The following is an 18,628-nucleotide window of genomic DNA, read 5'->3' on the forward strand; positions in this document are numbered from 1 at the left end:
TTAATAAGGGTATAAAATATTTCATAATTTAATCACTTGCTAAGTGCTGGATTCCTCTCCTTTCAAAGAGGATTTTATAACAAACAGAATGTGCCTCAGCATCCTGTCTAGTCTACTAATTACTATACATAAATAATGGATTACCCATAACTACAGATTTTTGCACCCCTCAAAACTTAAAGTTGTACATGGAATAACAGATTCTAAATGAATTGCTATCACATTTGCTTCGATGAACCTTATATTTGATTTTTTTCTACAATTATATACCAAAAAAAAAATAATTCTTCAAAATAAAAAAAAACTGTGATTTTATATATAGAGATATGGACTATATTATATAAATACTACTACAGATAAAAACATTGCAACAACATTTTACAGTAGCAAACGTGTATATATTGATCATTACAATATCATTAAACATAGTGGTGATTTGAAAGACAAGTATGCCAGTAATACAGATGCAGACATTCTCCTTTCAAAATAAAATCATATGTCACTTCCATTATCCTTTTTATACTCAAATGCTGATTCTGAATGTACTACATATTTTATTTTTTTATCTTTCAAAACTTGCCAGCTGCTTTTAATTAATCTTCCCTATTGCAAAAGTGTCAGGTTTGTCAGATGACAAAATGCAGATTCCTATTTCTGAAATGTTTTAGCTGTGCTTTGTTAACTTGTCCTATTTTTTTAACTGGGACAGTGCTTATTCTTTTCATGAATCATTATGATACCATACAGAGTGGATTTTGTCAGACCTTCACTGACAAATGAAGACAGACTAGCTGGACAGATAAGAAATCATAAAGAAAAAACAAGCAAGCATGCAAATAAAACCATTATGCTTAAAAAATAAATTAATCAAGTAGTCAATTGTTAACTTTTCAAATGTTTTAGCAATTAGTGCTCACCTGAACAGAGGTAAGCACTGACTGTAGCTGCAGAGATACACAGTTGTATGACACATTTCTCCATTCACCGCCAATGCATTCAGCTAATATAGTGCCTACTGTATTTCCTTTACATGGCTGTACGATCGTTCTCCCTTCAGTACCAATGCCATAAAGTGATGATTCACTGCAACCTTTTATTGAAGATTGTTCTTGTAGAAAAAAAAAAAATGCAAGTTTTATATGTAAAACATTTCAATGTAATTGCAAAAAAAAAGACTAAAGATAGCGCATACAAAAATGGTACAGCAAAAACAAAACAATGAGTACTTGACATAATCATATTAAAATAACTTGTAAAATACTTATGTGATTGTCAAAATAAACTTTACTGTGAACTATAAACAACTAGGCATTGCACATAATATATGGTATTCATAAGTCATAATGATTTATGTTAGGAGGATGTAGTTGTTGTTTATCTTTTCCCGGTTAGGAGTCGCCACAGCTGAATTCCCTTCCGCAAATGATTGGCAGTAGATTTTTATGGTGTTGGGTTGCTAGCCCGATGTCCAACCTTCAGCGAAGGCACACCCATTTACATATGTCTTTTGGAGGCCACTCAACTGCGGGGAGGACATGCAGACTCCACACAGAAGGCACTTCAGCCGAGAATTGAACAGGAGAACTCTTGCTGTGAGGCAACAACGCTACCGCTGTACCATCGCAACTTCTTGTTATATATTGTTGGGATATTTGTGATTGGCATTGCACTTATCAGATCACAAGAAATTACAGATGAGCCAAGAGGTTATAACTGCAAAACTCCTAAGTCACTAAGTTCAGATCACATAACTCTTGATTCAATATTCTTCTTTAAATTGTCAACAAAGATCAGAAAATGCAAAAAGACTGAAACAAAACATTATAATTAAACACACAAACTGACATACATGGAAACACATGGTTACACACAGATAAATATGATATATATATATATATATATATATATATATATATATATATATATACATACACACACACACACACGCACACACACATATATATATATATATATATATATATATGCATATTTATATATATATATATATATATATATATATATATATATCTCATGTATATGTATATATATATATATATATATATATATATATATATATATATATACATAAACATATACATTACATACACATACACATTTGCATATATATATATATATATATATATATATATATATATATATATATATATATACAAGTCTTTCACACTCAAACAGAAAGCAATTAAAGCAATTACATTACTGTATCTATGCTGTCTATGCTACTGTGTATTATATGTCTGTGATTAGATTGTCATGATTAATAACTTAATTATCTACTATGTACCAGCTATATTATCTGTATTAATGTATATCTCACTTGATTACTGCAGTGCTGTTCTATTTTTTCAATAATGCAATGTAGCTAAATTTCTACAGTGTAACTTACTTCTCCTGTATGATGCAAATAATTGCACTCTACAGTTTCTGCATAAGCTGCTGCATTTGTTCTTGTCATATTTAACACCGACTGAGCCTACAAATCATCTTATTTGATCACTACTCTACCCATACTAAATTTATCAGTAACTATATATATAACATATATCCATGGGGTTGGGAGGGTGGCCTAATGGTTAAGGTGTATGCCTTATCAACACAAGGTGCAAGGTTTGAGTCTCACAAGGGATAATTTTATATATATATATATATATAGGGGGGATCCACTATCTGCCTGAGATGACATAGTCAACAGAGCACAATGCTTTGCCAGAGATGCCTCTGGGATTCCAGATACTGGTTAAGGTTTTTGCTGCCCCTATAGTGCCTTTTTTAGGCAAGATTCAAATGACAAACCCACCACCGTAAAATGCTGAGGGTAATGCTACTCAACACTAGAAGTCTAAACCTAAAAATGCACTCACTCAAGGCACTCCTTAAAATGGAGAACATCGATATCTGTGCAGTGAGTGAAACCTGGTTTAAGGCTCCAGAGAGCACCCCTGCATTACCAGGCTATAAATCATACCATACCTTTTGTCCATTTAATCTGGACCGGAACACCAAAGCAGAGGTGTATCCATATTTATTAAGGATATCCACACCTCCAGGCTAGTAGCTCAGAATACTGCCGCCAAGATTATCCTAGTGCAACTAATTCTGGGCAAGACCGCAATCCAAATTATAGCTTGCTACAGACCCTCACCATGCCACAGGATTCCCACTCCTCTTTTCCTGATATACTGGAAAATATTAGGGTTCAACCAAACACCCTAATAATGGGCAATTTCAACTAACCCACCATTAACTGGGAAAACTACTCATGTACCAACTCCTTCACTCAATGCATTTTAGAATTCATAAACTCCAATGCCCTGGATCAACTTAGCCACACCCCCACCAGGGTCAACAATATCCTAGATCTAGTCATTACCAAAATGAGTGACTGGTGTTCCACACTTGAAGTCAACTCTTCATTGGTCAGATCTGACCATAAGCTAATCACCATAGATAACCACATCCCACCTCCCATTAAGGAAACCATTGTAAAAAAATTCTACAAAGCCAACTTCATACTTCTTAAGACAGAAGTGGTAAACTTCACGAGACCCATGCAGATGGACAATACAGTTATGACTGCTGAATCCTACACATATGTACTCTATAAACACTTACACGAGTGCATGGATCATGGTATCCCTAATAGAACCAAGATGCTATCCGCCAAAAAAAGGATGCCAATCTGGTGGTCCCCTGCTATAAGCAAACTCTACAACAGAAGGAAGAAACTGTTGCAAGAGAGAGTAAAAATCCCATGAGTGGAGGAGCTCCTGGTCAGCCTCAGTAAGAAGCTGAGATCCCTTATAAAATCCTCCAAAGCTAGCTATTAAAACAAGATTGCCACTGATTCTAAGCACAACCACAAAGCATTCTATAGCTATGTCAAGAATCTCAATGGCAACACCCAGATATGTTCTGAGTTACAGCACAATGTCATGCAAATTACAGAACCAACTGATATCGCCAACATCCTGGCTGATAGGTTCAGTGCCAAATTTACCCCCACTCACTCCCTAAAGGGCCCATATCTATACTGGAAGAATGCAGAGCCCCTGCAATCACAACTGCACAGTTAAATACTGCACTCTCCAAAGCCAAGAACACAGCTTCCAAGGGACCAGACAACATCCCAAGCTGCATTTCACACAAACTTCAGAAGGAACTGGCTCCCCACCTAAGCACCATGTTCAATCATAGCCTCAAGTCAGGCTTTCTACCCATGGAATGGTGCACAGCAACAGTTATACCACTCCACAAAGGGGGAGCCACCATGGACCATGGGAACTATTGCCCTATTAGCCTGACAAGCCTGGTCTGCAAGGAAATGGAACGTATCATCATGGAACTCATAAACAAAGACATTGGTAACCACAAAACTCTGGACCCCACCCAGTTCAGGTTTGTGAAAGGCAGATCATGCCTCCTGAATCTGATAGACCTCTTTGAAACACTCACCAAAGCCATAGATGAGGGTAAGGCAGTTCACACAGCCTCTCTTGACCTCACCAATGCTTTCTACACCATCCCCCATTCTGGAATTATAGATAAACTCACTAAACTTGGTATAAATCCATACATCACAAGATGGGTTGCCAACTGGCTCACTGACAGAACCCATACTGTAAAAGTTGCAGACTCCAAATCTGACTTCAAACCAGTGACAAGTGGAGTACCACAGCATTCAGTCCTGGGTCCTCTCCTGTTTGGTATCTACTTTTCTGAAGTAAGGGGTAAAACAGAGGGCCTCTGGCTGATGAAATTCACAGATGACTGCAAATTAGGTGCCATAATCAAGTCCCCAATGACGTGGAAATCCTACAGAAGGGCCTCACTGAGACAGATGCCTGATGTCAGAGCCATGGCCTCAAGCTTAACGCCAAAAAGTGCATTGTCATCCCCTTTGATAAAAACTCTGTACACATGAACTACCACATAGGTGGCAGTCCACTTAACACCAAAGGATTGATAAGAGACCTTGGGACTCAGGCGGACAGTAGTCTCTCATTTGATAATCACATCACCACAGTAGTCAGGAAATCCTTCTACATGGCACACCTTATCAGGAAAGGGAGCTCATCCAGGAAAAAGAAGTCATTGTTCCCCTCTACTCAGCTCTCATTAGACCCATTATTGAGTACAATGCCCCTTTTGGAATGTACCTCACAAGACATCTGCAACAGCTGGAAAGGCCACAAAAGTACCTCACAAATAGGATTACGGGTCTCAAACAGATGCCCTATGCTGACCGTCTCAAATAACTCCAGCTTTACTCCATAGCATACTGCCTACTTTGAGGTGATCTCTGCCTAACATACAAAGCTATGTCAAACCCAGAGCTGTTGGACATGCTACACTTAAAGAAATCCCAATCCCTCTGAGATACACAGTCTAAGGACCTAAACCTTGTTACCACAATAAACAGAGCATGCTGGAGGGATAGATTCCTGTCCAAGAAACTTCCCATACTCTGGAGCAAGCTACCTATCTATTTCAAGCAGAGTTCCTCATTAGCACTCTTCAAGAAAAATCTTGATGAGTAGATGGGAAATAGGAAACTCACCCTGAGGATCACTTCTGTGGCTCTGCTCAACAGGGGCACAGGAAAATAACTTTCTTGGGTGGTGAAAGCCAGGGAACCTTGTTGGCTAGGCTTACACAGGCCCTTGGGCCGATAGCTTAGTACCTACCTATGAACCTGTAGATATATATATATATATATCTATATATATATATATATATATATATATATATATATATATATATATATATATATATATATATATATATATATATATATATATATATATATATACATACACACACACACACTATATATATATATATATATATGTGTGTGTGTGTGTGTGTGTGTGTGTGTTTGTGTGTGTTTGCAGAGCAGCCAGTGACTTTTGGGTCTAAATGAGGGACATGAACAGTGAGAGAAGTTTCAGGCAGTTACCTGTCTAACAAGTATTACAGGCATGCTTCAGGTTTAGTGTTTGTATCTGATAAAGGTTTTACATGGTTTAATAATGACTTACCTTCACTTAAGTTTCAGTGTCAATGACATAATTCATCAATGACGGCTTTTGCTAAGCTACAACTAAACACTTGTAAGTCCATCTACATTTTATGCTCACATCTTCCCCCAGGTAATAATATCAACTCCCTTGAAAATATCCTAAGCTGGCTGTCCACTAACTTTCCTCAAGAAACCATTGTACTAGGTGACTTTAGTATCGACTGGAATACCTGCAATTCTGATAACCCTACCAACCACATAAACCTACATGGCTTCTCTGAAACTATCACCTTACCTAGTAGAATTCATAAGCCCACCAACAAAGAATCCACCCTTGATTAGATCCTTATAAATACTCATTCCCGAGGCTATATGGCAGGCATCCTCCCTAATGACATTAGTGATCACTCAATAACCTATTTAATTCGACAAAAGACCTACACATCAAGCCCTACAACCTTCAGAACTACTCGCTCCAATAAACATTTTAACCCTGAACACTTCCAAAATGAACTGAGAGTTTGCAACTGGTCACCCTTAAAACACCTCCAACTAGAGGAAGCAGTGGCATACTTCAATACTAAGTTCCTTGAAATCCTAGACTACCATGCCCCTTCTTGTACCCTTAGGAATAGCACCAAAACTGCACCATGGCTTACAAAGGAAACTAAGCAAAATATTTTGCTAAGAAACAAACTTTGGGCCAAATGGCGCTCTTCCAGAGACCCATCTGAGTGCTTAAAATTTCAACAGCTCAGAAACTCTATTAAAACTTCTATACTACTGGACAAAAGAAACTTCTTCTTTCAACTTCAACAAGCCATCCAACAAAATCCTCAGAAATTTTGGTCAGGAATCAATAGACTCCTTCATCCAGACTGCTCTAAGACACCCACCCCATCTGGAATTACCCAAGACACTCCCAAACATATTGCTGACTCCTTTAATAACTTCTTTACTAAAGCTATCCAGTCTCTTGCTAACTCACTACCTCCAGTATCCTTTACTTCACCCCCATCCTCCAATACCTCTCCACCCACTTTCCAACTCCAACCCATCCCTACATACCTCATCTGTACCCTCCTTCAGAAACTCAAGCCCTCTACCCCTTCAGCTAATCTCTTACCTGCTAAGTAACTTCAAATAGCAGCCAAAGTTATTACTTATCCTATCTCGATCCTAATAAACATAACCATTAAAGAAGCTGCCATCCCATCTATCTGGAAAGTCTCACACATTATCCCCCTACATAAGGGTGGCAACTCAGCTGAACTTTCCAGCTATCATCCTATTGCCCTATTCTTACCCATAGCTAAAATCATGGAAAAATGCATCCACTGCCAACTACTAGACCACCTTCTCCTAAATGGCCTACTAGCCAACTCTCAGTATGGCTTTCGACCCTTCCATAGCACCACTACTGCCCTCCTGTCATTTTCTGACCACATTAACAAAAACCGTAACAACTACACACTATCCTCTGCTATCTTTATTGATCTTTCAAAAGCATTCAATATGGATAACCATCAACTGCTCTTGAATCTTCTCAAGCCCCTCTCACTAGATACTCAAGCACTACAGTGGTTCAAGTCCTACTAAGATAACAAGCAACAAGCAGTGCTTTGGGAAAACAATCTATCTGCCCCTCTTCCTGTCACCTTTGGCATACCCCAAGGATCTATTTTAGGCCCACTTCTATTCTCCATCTTTATAAATGATCTATTCATTAGTATCCCTCAAGCTGTAACTATACAATATGCTGATGACTCCGCATTAATACCCTCAGCCACAGGACCTTCTGAACTGCAATCCCTTACCCAAAATGTCTTTGAACTTGTAGAAGACTGGTTTTTACAACACAGTCTCCTCCTCAAAGCAAAAAAGACTACACTTCTACTATTTACTCCTACACAAAAATCTACCCCATTTCACTTCTCTATCAAATCCAAACATGGCACAGTCATATCTCCTGACACTTCTACCAAACTCTTAGGAGTCACTATTGATAACAGCCTTAACTATGATACTCATATCAACTCCACAGTAAAATCAGTTAACCATAAACTAGGCTCCCTCTACAAAATCAAACCCTTCCTCACTCCCTGTGTACATATAGATATATATGTGTCCCTATCTAAAGGACAAAAGCTCTAAACAGCAAATTTCAAATGACCAAACCAACATCAAAAAACAATAAAAAAAAAAGGAAAAAGGAAACACAAGCCCCCCTGCACCCACTGCACCTCCTGCTAATTATATGTCAAAACTCTGAGCTCACACTACATGTGAAAGAAGTAAAACGCCAGTCTTATTGTACCATGATCCCTCACAGTCATGGTTTTTAATTTTCCTTCTTTTGGGTTTTTGATGTTCTCTGTTTGGTCTTTTCACATTCATTCTTGTAAGCATTTGTCCTTCTGATAGGGATCACCGCACATACACATGCACAAAGATACATAATGGTATGCCCAGGTTCTTGCCTTATATCCCTGTCTCGTTTCAGAATAGTGTGGTCATTTGTCAGGGCAATGGCTATCATTTGCTTTAACAGGGCTACCTCTGTAAATATTATAATATGAGGGATTTTGATCTGGAAATGAAAGAGTTTACCCTAGTAGAAAAGTTAGTTGTGCCTTGCTTGCCTCTGTGACTCAATTACCTTGCCCATGAAAATACATACTTTATGCAAATTAGGTACCCATGATTTTAGCCAGACTTCTTTAATTTTTCAGGATCTTTCTCCCTGATTTTCTACTCTGGAGGTGGAGAATTATGACCGGCTCACATACAACAACTCTGTCCAAAATAAAAAATAAAATGAGAACGCAGTGCTTGTGGTGTTCCTGGATAATCTCCAATCTCCAAACCCTACTGTCACCACTCTTTTATCTAATTGGTCATAATACAGCTACTTCTTCACAATCTCTAAATTACTATCATATACACCTCTCCACCACTGTCTCTAGCTCCTCTGCATTACTCCTCCATAATTTGTAACCATCTTCATTCTATAAGTACTTCATTTATTCCTACTCAATATCTATTTTCAGCTGATTTCAGGAGGTGAATTAAATTCATTGGAGCTATTGGTGAACAGCAACAGACAGGGAAGGAATGATTCAGAGTCACATCTAGGATGACTGCACTAACACTGTATGGAAATGACTGCAAAATGACATGAAAATTTGTGTCAGCATGCTGTTGAGAAGCTTTGTGTATGCAAATGATGAAATCAAGCATAGCAGCCTAATTCATAAATTTGGACAATTAGCATGATAAACCATAGCAATCAGCTTATCTAAAGAAGTGCATCAATCCTACTAATGTGCTAGGAGTAGTATCTTCTTTTTCTTTACTTTTTTATATTTTAGCAGCTATCTTAGGAGAAAATGTCATTAACGGGGGTCTATATTATAACACCGAAGAGGCGTTTAAGCGAACGCCTCTTCGTCGCCACGTAAAGACCGAATGCACTAAAGCACACATGGTCAAAACAGTGAATTATTTCCCTGGGAAAGAATTTGCTTGCACAAACACACACACACACACACACACACACACACACACACACACACACACACACACACACACACACACACACACACACACACATTTACAAACATAACTATGTGGGGGGGCTTTGCTCCTCACACACCCCTAACTAAATATACCAAATCCGAGATCGCACTACAGTGGAGAAAAGGGCAACATTGTGTAGTGGGCCAACTACATCTTTGTCGTGCAAAGTATTCATTGAATCGCTTAAATGCATTTTAGTGAATACGTGTCACTCACTTGGTGTTCGATATTACATGTCAACCTTGTAATATAGAACCCATTAATGTTGTTCTCTGCCACACCCGCATCACAGAGGAGACCATGACTGGCTGATATACTACTGCTTTTGTGATAGGGGGATATAGTTCACAGCTACCCTCTGGACAGAGGCATCACACAGGAGTCAGCACTCATGTGCTGCCCTCATATAGGATCAAGGAAGAGGCATAGACTGACTAGCAAAAGGAACTTGAAAGTTTATGCAGTATTTCAGGAACTTTCACCATCTAACAGTCACACAGCAGCAGTTTCTCAGGTTTTCACCTCACAAAACCTACACCATGTCCCCGATGTAACATTGATACGTGTTGGACATTCTATGATGTAGTCAATTTTTCTGAGCTATATAAATGAACCAAACAGCAAAAAAAAAAAAAAATGAAATTGAATTGTTCTGTTATTTGTTGCCAAGTGCCTTTTATTGTTTTTACTGCTAGCCGTTTTTTCTATTACTCATTTTTCTGAGATCCTTGGGTCTAATAACTTGACACATGTTGCTAATAAGCCCCCACCTGATCCACATTGTATCTAATAGATCAACTGAATGTATGTCCTCTTCATCAACTTCCAGTTAGTATGAGGTTCACAGAGTACTATATAAAGAATGTCTGTGCAAAGTCCAGGCAGTTCCTTGATTCTCATATCTGGCACATGTGTGACCTATATCTGTATATCATGTGGTGTGACTTTTTACAGGGTCATCTAGTAGATAGTTGCACACATTGCCACTAAAAGAGGCCTGGATGGTCTGATTCCATAAATGTAGGCATGCGTCTCAACTGTCCAGAATTTTGCAGAATACCTCATAGGTTCATAGGTGATTAATAGGCTAATGGACACAGGGTCCTTCCTAAGCCTAGCCACGCTTTCCAAATTATCTGTCACTATTTGATCTGACTGGTAATTTTAAGGGATGAATATAGTCTTGGAAAATAGGTACTCAAGCATTTACAGGCTGTCTCTATCCATAAGAGACATAGGTGCCAGATCAGGGATAAATTTCCAATTACCAAGCCACTGTTTCAAATTACTCTTGAATTTGAATAGGGAAGAACTCTGTTTCATATGAATGGGTGTCCTTCAAAAGATGGGTAGTCTCTGAGACACATACCTGTCACTTCAATATGTCCTATTTATGTTCTAGATGAGATTTAAGTGCCTTCATCAGGTATTTTCTGATGTGATTTTATTTGCAAATGTGTAACATATCCATTAGTGTGAGATAAAATGGTACTTTGTAGGCCACAAATAAATCCCTTCTCAACAGTGTCTAGGAGTCTTAGAATAGGTGTAGGGCTCTGAGGCATAGGAAATGTTGTTTATGCTCTGCCTTTTTTGTGAGGAATCTCTGTGGATGCTCCACTTGATGGAAATGCCTGGTCAGATACATAACAAAGGGTGCATTGTACTCAATGATTAGTTTGATGAGAGCCCTGTACATCGGTAGTGTGACATCCTTTGACCTAGATGTCATACCATTTTTAAAATTGTGCAACATAGAAAGATTTTCCCATCTCCACAGACACAAACTGGTCAAAGGCCCTGTTACTGTCTACATGAGTACTCAATTCCCTGACTATGGCAACTACTTTTAGGGGTGCAATAGCAATGTGGTAATTCTCAGGTGTCACTGTCTTTCCAAAGTGTAATATTATGCATGTAACTGCACTGACTTTTATCCCATAGCACTGGCACCAGTCATTTGTCTGTGTCAGGCCTTTCTAAAGGCTATTTGTGCCTTTGGAGGATTTGATGACTGTCTCTAGTTTGCAGTGACCTGCAAACTACTTCAGCCAGAGGCCCTTGATATTGGCATTGACTTCACAATAGAAAATGCCAAAAAGGAGAGGTCCTAGCACCAAGCCTTGAGGGAACCCACTAGTGACTGCCCTCTTTGTGGAGGTAGCCCCCCCCCCATCCTAACATCTTGGGTTTTGTCAGCCAATTCGCTAGACATAGGATGACATATGGGTTTATGCCTATTTCAGTTAGTTTCGCTACAGTGCCCAAGTGAGGTATTGTGTTGAATGCTTAGGTCAGGTCAAGCTAGGTAGTGTCACCATTTTGGATTTGATCATGGCTAAAGTGACCTTTTAAAAGAAGTCCACCAGATTGATTAGGCATGATCTCCTTTTGATGAAAACAAACTGTGTTGAGTCCAATATCTGTAAGATTTATATATTATTGTTTATCATTTACATGATTATTCTTTCCATGGCTTTGCATATGAGACTAGCCAGACTTATTCTGCAGTTTTCTGGGTCCATAGATACCCACTTTGAGGAGAGAGCTAACAGCTCCAGTCCTCCATTTACTTTTACATGAAGTCTGTCTGGTGGCTACAGTTGAATCATGATTCTAATACGTCTCTTGTATACTATTTGTGAAACATTTTGGGATATTATTGGGGCCTACCAATGGACTGTTCATGGCTTTAGAGAGCACATTGAGGACCTGCTCCCTAGTAATAGTTGAGGGAGTTATGATTGTGGGTATTTCATGAGGGGTGACTGGGGGAAGAGGGGAAAATTTGAGCTTAATTTGTCTGTTAGTATATTTGATATGTCCTCCAGCTCAGTATAAGTGACTCCATTCACAATTAATTTGACACATTGTTGTGTGTTGCCTTTCAGATTGCGAACAGAGCTGAAAAAAAGCCTTGGGGTTGTTCTTTACCTGGGAGTCTATTTTTACCTCAAATCTGGCTTTGGTAGATTTGATTATTCTCTTGAGTTGTTTCTTTAGATTGATAAAGGAGTTATTACCTTCCTAGACATAGCCTTTCCTACTTTTGGCCATGATTTTCTTTCTTTTATTATACAACCTATTGATGTTAGGATTCCACTAGGGTGGCTTATTGTTTGAAGTTGTCCTATGCTTATTTCAGATAGGTACAGCTTTTGCTGTGCAACTATTTATATGATTTTACAGGGTTTGTGTGAACTGTCCTGTATAGGCAGCAGTGTTCACAGGGCTGGGAGGCTTGGTATTTTGATTGTGTGCTGCTTAATATTAGAAAATTAGCCATATAATTATTCTTAGAAGTACCAGAGTTAGCAGGGGTCATGAGTTTAATTTTTAATTCAGAGGAGATAGTTTGATGTTCCAAACTAACTAGTGGGAACATTACACTAGGGGGATACAATGTTCCCACACATTTTCGAGAACCAGGTCAAGGGTGTTAGCACATTGGTGGGTGTGCAGACAAGCTGGTCCAAGGTGTTTGTGTGAATAAAATCCAGGATTCTCTGAGCCTTCATGTTTCAGGTCAAGTATGATTCCAGGTTTATACTGGGATAGTTAAAATCACTCATGAATGGCTATTGGGTTGAATGAGGATAGTTTCCATTATGCATAAATATGTGGTATAGGCTTTATAGGTCATACAGGGAGAGCTATACCTTGCCAAGATATTGTATGGGACTTTGTTTACAGTAAGTTGGACAAGAAGAAGATTCAAGTATGTCATACTGTTTGACAAGCCTTGAGGTGCATTTGTGTTTGATGCAAATTGAGACTCATCCATGTGTCCATACTTCTTTAGTACATGGTCTTAATGTGCGGAAGGCATTATAGCCTTGCACTGCTTGGATGCTGTCCATGACTTTGCATTGTCTAAGTAGCTCTACATGAGGAGATCTTGGAGAGAGTGGAGTTTTCTTGTGTTGACTCCTGATATTGAGCAATAACACCTTTAGATTATCATGGGTAGGTTTAGGTATGATGGAATGTTTATCAGGTTGGCAAAGCCTAAAACGCACTATGGGAGTGTATAAGATTTGAAGCAATATTCAATAGCCTACATAAGACAGGTGCAAACTATCACTGGCAATGCAGAGCAGCCTGTCAACCATATCCTCCAGGACAAATAAATATTCAACCCCCTTCAAACAATGGCAGAAACTAAGCTGCTATTAAAGTCAGTTAACTTCTTTTCATATTGTAGCATCATTTTTGGAGAAAGTAGTAAACTGCTCAGTGCTAGGCATGTACCACCCTGGAACGACCACAGTCTGATAATGTCTCTCTTCATATAGTCCAAGGCGATACATCTTAGGTCATTTAAACCAACATGGACTATGACTGGTACCTGTCGTTGAATGACTTGAATGTTTACATGATCTGGTGGGTCCTGGCACCAGATAGGCAACTGACCATGACTATCTCCGTACTCAGCCTAGTGAGTGAGGCATTTGTATGTCTCACAATGGAGTATCCTATGACCAAAATATTAGGCTGTGTGGTAGTATGCCTTAAGGGCTTAGATATTGAGACTACTTGTGGTATAGGTGTATGTTTCATGGTGGGTGTTGCTTTAGCAGATTGCTTATGAGGTTGCTGGGGATACTTATTTTAAGTGCAGCTTCTTGGAGGCCATTCAGGTTTTGGAAGATTTCATTTAAGAGCCTTCACATATTAGGGTCCATGTGTCTTATCCATACTATGTGCTGTGGATGTAGTGATGTGTCTGTGTGTGTGTGTGTGTGTGTGTGTGTGTGTGTGTGTGTGTGTGTGTGTGTGTGTGTGTGTGTGTGTGTGTGTGTGTGTGTGTGTGTGTGTGTGTTACTGAGAACCTGTTTGGTATTTTTAGTGTTTGTAAGTGAGAACCTTGCCTCCAGTGAGATTGTGTAAGCACATCTCTCACACAGAGTCAGTTTGTTTCATAATTAGGTGGTTCTTGGTATACATGAGATAATTCATACATTGTCACAGGATGCTCAACTACTTCATGCTGTTGCTCAAGGGATAGAGACATAGTGCTTATCCACAGTTACAGATCATATTTACATGTTTTTTAAGGGGATGGTAGAAGAAGGGTTTAAAGCTGGCTTGCTAGGGTGCTGTAAGTTTATAGACCACAAAAAATATCTTAGACTAAACTCATAGGGTGGTACTTCTCAATACAGTTGCTCTATGAACAACTATGTATTGGGGAGATTTCAGAGGAAGTTATTATAGTGAAAGTTTAAATTTGAAAACTGCTGTGTGATTAGCAATGTTGTTCAAATGTGCCATCTTTATCCAAGCACACAAACTGATTAAACTGCACCACTGACCAATCACCAAACTACACTTAAAGCTGACTAGAGTGATTCACAAACTTAGAATGAGATCATTCTACTCCCAATTGCCTCTAAAATGCAGTCTTAATCCTTCTTAATGTAAACTCAACTATTTTTAAGAACAAATGCAGGAATACATTAACAAATAAACACATACAATTAATCATTGCCTAAGGAATGCTCACAAAGTACAGAAATCTGCAAGAAATTATAGCAAATTTCAGTGGCACTTTAAAATAACTTAAAAAGAAGAAACACAGCATTAATACAAAAATATTATACATTTTGACTACTATGTGTCTGTTGTATGAAAGTCCTTCTATATTGCACACTTTCTAAACAAATGGATTGCATCTAGATTGAGGGATGGCATTGTCCCCCTTTAGTCAGCCCTCATTAGGCCAGTCTTTGATTATAATTCCCCTTTGGCATCTATCTGTCCAGATACATGCAACACCTGGAACACTCACAGAGATACCTTACTAATAGGATACAGGGCCTAAACAACATGTCCTACATGGATCGACTCATAGTCTGTCACTATAATCGATATCCTAAAGACTGCTAAGAGGTGACCTTTTTCTGATATACAAGGCATCCTCCAACCCATTACTGATAGATTTGCTGTACATCAGCAAGTTGAGTGGTGCCAGAAATACTCACTTTAAGGATCTAAGCATCTTCTGCAACATCAACAGAACAGTTTGGAGGGACAGAACATCGATGTTGTGGAACAGACTTCCCATGTACCTAAAACAAAGTTCACCCTTGTCCATTTTCAAGTCCAGTTTAGATCTATGTTTGGGAAACAGACAGTTTACTCCTGGCATGTCCCTTGTACTACTAATGGGCTGATGCATTGCCTACATTTTTTATCCCATGCATGGGTTCCCCTCAAATTATCAATGGTATGATCCCAGTTATTTTCATTGGGGTAATATAAAATTATTGACCATGGCATGGGTAAGGCCAATCTATAACTAAATGGGATAGGTTAGTTTGAGAACAAAAAGGGGAAACTGGCTAGCTTTAAAATGAACCACAAGGGCAGCTTGCCTAGTACTTACCTACTAACCTATGAAACTATGTAACAGCAGCCATCTTAAAATGTAAAGAGAAGTGCAGTTTAGTAAAGGATTATACTTATCTGTCAAGCATGGCACAGGATTGAAGCAGAGTACTCTCAAATGTGTGATGTGGGCACAAATACGTTAGAATCTCTCTGGAAATGAACCCAGAGCTGCTTTGCAAATGTTTTGACTTTATAGGGGCACAGAAACTGACTAAACAATCAAAACATATCTCTGATAAATCATAAAATTACACATAAAGCTGTCAAGTGATTCCTGAGCTCAGAAAGAGATCAGGATACTCTCCACTGCCACTCAAGAACAGACTTAATCATTATTAATGTTAAATATTTTTTTGCAGCAAAAAATTCAAAAATACAGTAAACAAGCAACTACAATGAATCCCTGCCTAGGGAATGCTCAGACAGTGCATAAATTAGCAACACATATCAGTAAATTTCAGGAGCACTTTAAAATAATTTAAAGTACATAAACACATCAAATAATATAAAAAATATATAACAGCAGCTCTCTTCAACTGTAAATAGAAGTGCAGTTTAGCAAAGGATTGTACTTAGCTGACATAAATGGGACATAATTGAAGTAGAACACACTTATGTGTGAAATGGACGCCAAACAATTGGAAGCTCTATGGAAATGAGTCCAGGCCTGTGCATTAACTTTATACAGGCATAATAACTGAGTAAACAATCAAAATGGCCCCCCTGGCCAATCACCAAATTACACTTAAAGATGACCAGAATGATCCCTAAGCTCAGAATGTGATCAGGTTACTCTTTATTGCCACCAGAGAGCAAACCTAATTATTCTTAATGTAAAATCAACTATATTGCAGCAAAACCTGTACTAAAACAGTAACCAACAAGAAAATACAATAAATCACTGCCTAAGGGATTCTTAAACTTCAGAAATCAGTAACAACTGACTGAAAATTTCTGGGGCACTGTAAATTATTTAAAGTGCAGACACATATCAAATAATATATAACATCAGCCAACTTAAACTGTAAATAGAAGTGCAGTTTAGCAAAGGGGATTGTACTTATCTGCCAAAGATGGTGGGTCCATATTAAAATCACAAAGAGGCATTATATCGAACACCTCGTCAGCATCACATAAAGACCAAAGTCAGAAAATAGTGAAGGCTTGGCATTAGCCAGTAGTATTGCCCTTTACCTTACTGTAGTGCGATCTTGGAGTTGGTATATTTAGTTAGGGGGTTGTGGCGGCACAGCCGTCCACTTTGGGGTGTGTGGACGTGAAGACCCCCGCTTAGTTATGTTTTAAATAGTGCGTATATCTGTTTGGTACTAGAGATTTCTTTCCCAAGGAAAGAAATCGCTGTTTTGACCATTCACGGTTTAGTGCGTTCGGTCTTTATGTATTGCTGAAGAGGCGTTTGATGTAATGTCTCTTCACGATTTTAATATAGACCCAGGATAGCATAGGACTAAAGCAAAGCACCCAAATGTATGACATGGACACAAAGCATTAGGAAGGTCTCTGTAAATGATTTTGCCTCATAATTTTGCCTTATCCCTCATAAAAGTTTTGATTTTCTGGAAAATCACAAGGGATTATAGTAAGTCAGTAATGCCAGATATTAGATTTCATACTTCATATTGTTTAAAAAATGTATGTTGGTATAAACCTGTTGTTCCATTCATTTTTAAGTGAATTATAACAATATTTAAAAATCATTCCTGATTTTGGACCTTTATATCTCCATTATGTTTCTTGAGAATGTATTTAGTCAATAAAGCCATAACTTAGAGTTTTACATTTATTATTGTTAAAACAATTAAGTTAATGCTAATTCAGCTGTTGTATTAACTTTAGAGTTTTATTCTTATTACATTTATTATTGTTAAAAAAATCAAGCTAATGCAAATTCAGCTGTTGTATTAACTTTAGAGTTTTATTCTTATTATTTTAAGAAGATGCATATCAATGCAGAATATGTTGTTCTGTTAACATTCAAAGTGAATTAGAGTCATATCTAGAAAAAGTGTCATTGATTCTGTGCTTTTGTCTTTCTAGTATGTTTGTCTTCACCAACAATCCTTGAGCAAATAAGTTAAAAGCTATGCACAACAAGCAGAAAATTCAAGTAAATATGCACACTCACTCAATAAATGGCTAGCAATATGCATGAGAAGAAAAACAGTTCAATAAACTTCTTCATTCACTTAAATATGCATGGCTCATACAGTCTTGACCTGGGTGCAGCTGTTCCTCTAGTTATTCAGATTGATTACTATAATGTATAACTCATTTGCATAATACATTTGCATTCAATATGAAATTGAACCTAATTGAAAACAGTTGAACTACATATTATTTCTCCTATTAAGTACAATAAACAGACAAGAGATGGGAACATTAATATAGGTGATCAACTTTAACTAATTTTACTTATACAATTAGAAAGTATGGAAGGGAAAGGTTCATAATTTCATTCATTTCTGTGACTCAAACATTTTCTATAAGCTTTCCAAATTAATTTTTTAATAATTCATAAATGTATCGATTACATGAAATTCCAACAACATACAACATCAAAATTTAAATGAACCTTCGCTGACAAGATATTAAATATAG

The 18,628-nt window shown here is 37.9% G+C and overlaps 1 protein-coding gene across 1 annotated transcript in view; it reads right to left on the reverse strand.

The window, feature by feature from the left end:
- LOC122794948 (adhesion G protein-coupled receptor F5-like) overlaps positions 1–18,628 on the reverse strand; it is a 719,027-nt gene that overhangs the window by 318,749 nt on the left and 381,650 nt on the right. Inside the window, exon 8 of the mRNA XM_044063541.1 lies at positions 918–1,108. Coding sequence (XP_043919476.1) covers positions 918–1,108 — 191 coding nt within the window. The remainder of the gene's footprint in view (positions 1–917; positions 1,109–18,628) is intronic.

Source organism: Protopterus annectens, chromosome 2.part1 (genome assembly GCF_019279795.1).
Source record: "Protopterus annectens isolate FY-2018-M chromosome 2.part1, PAN1.0, whole genome shotgun sequence".
NCBI classification, from domain to species: Eukaryota; Metazoa; Chordata; order Ceratodontiformes; family Protopteridae; genus Protopterus; species Protopterus annectens.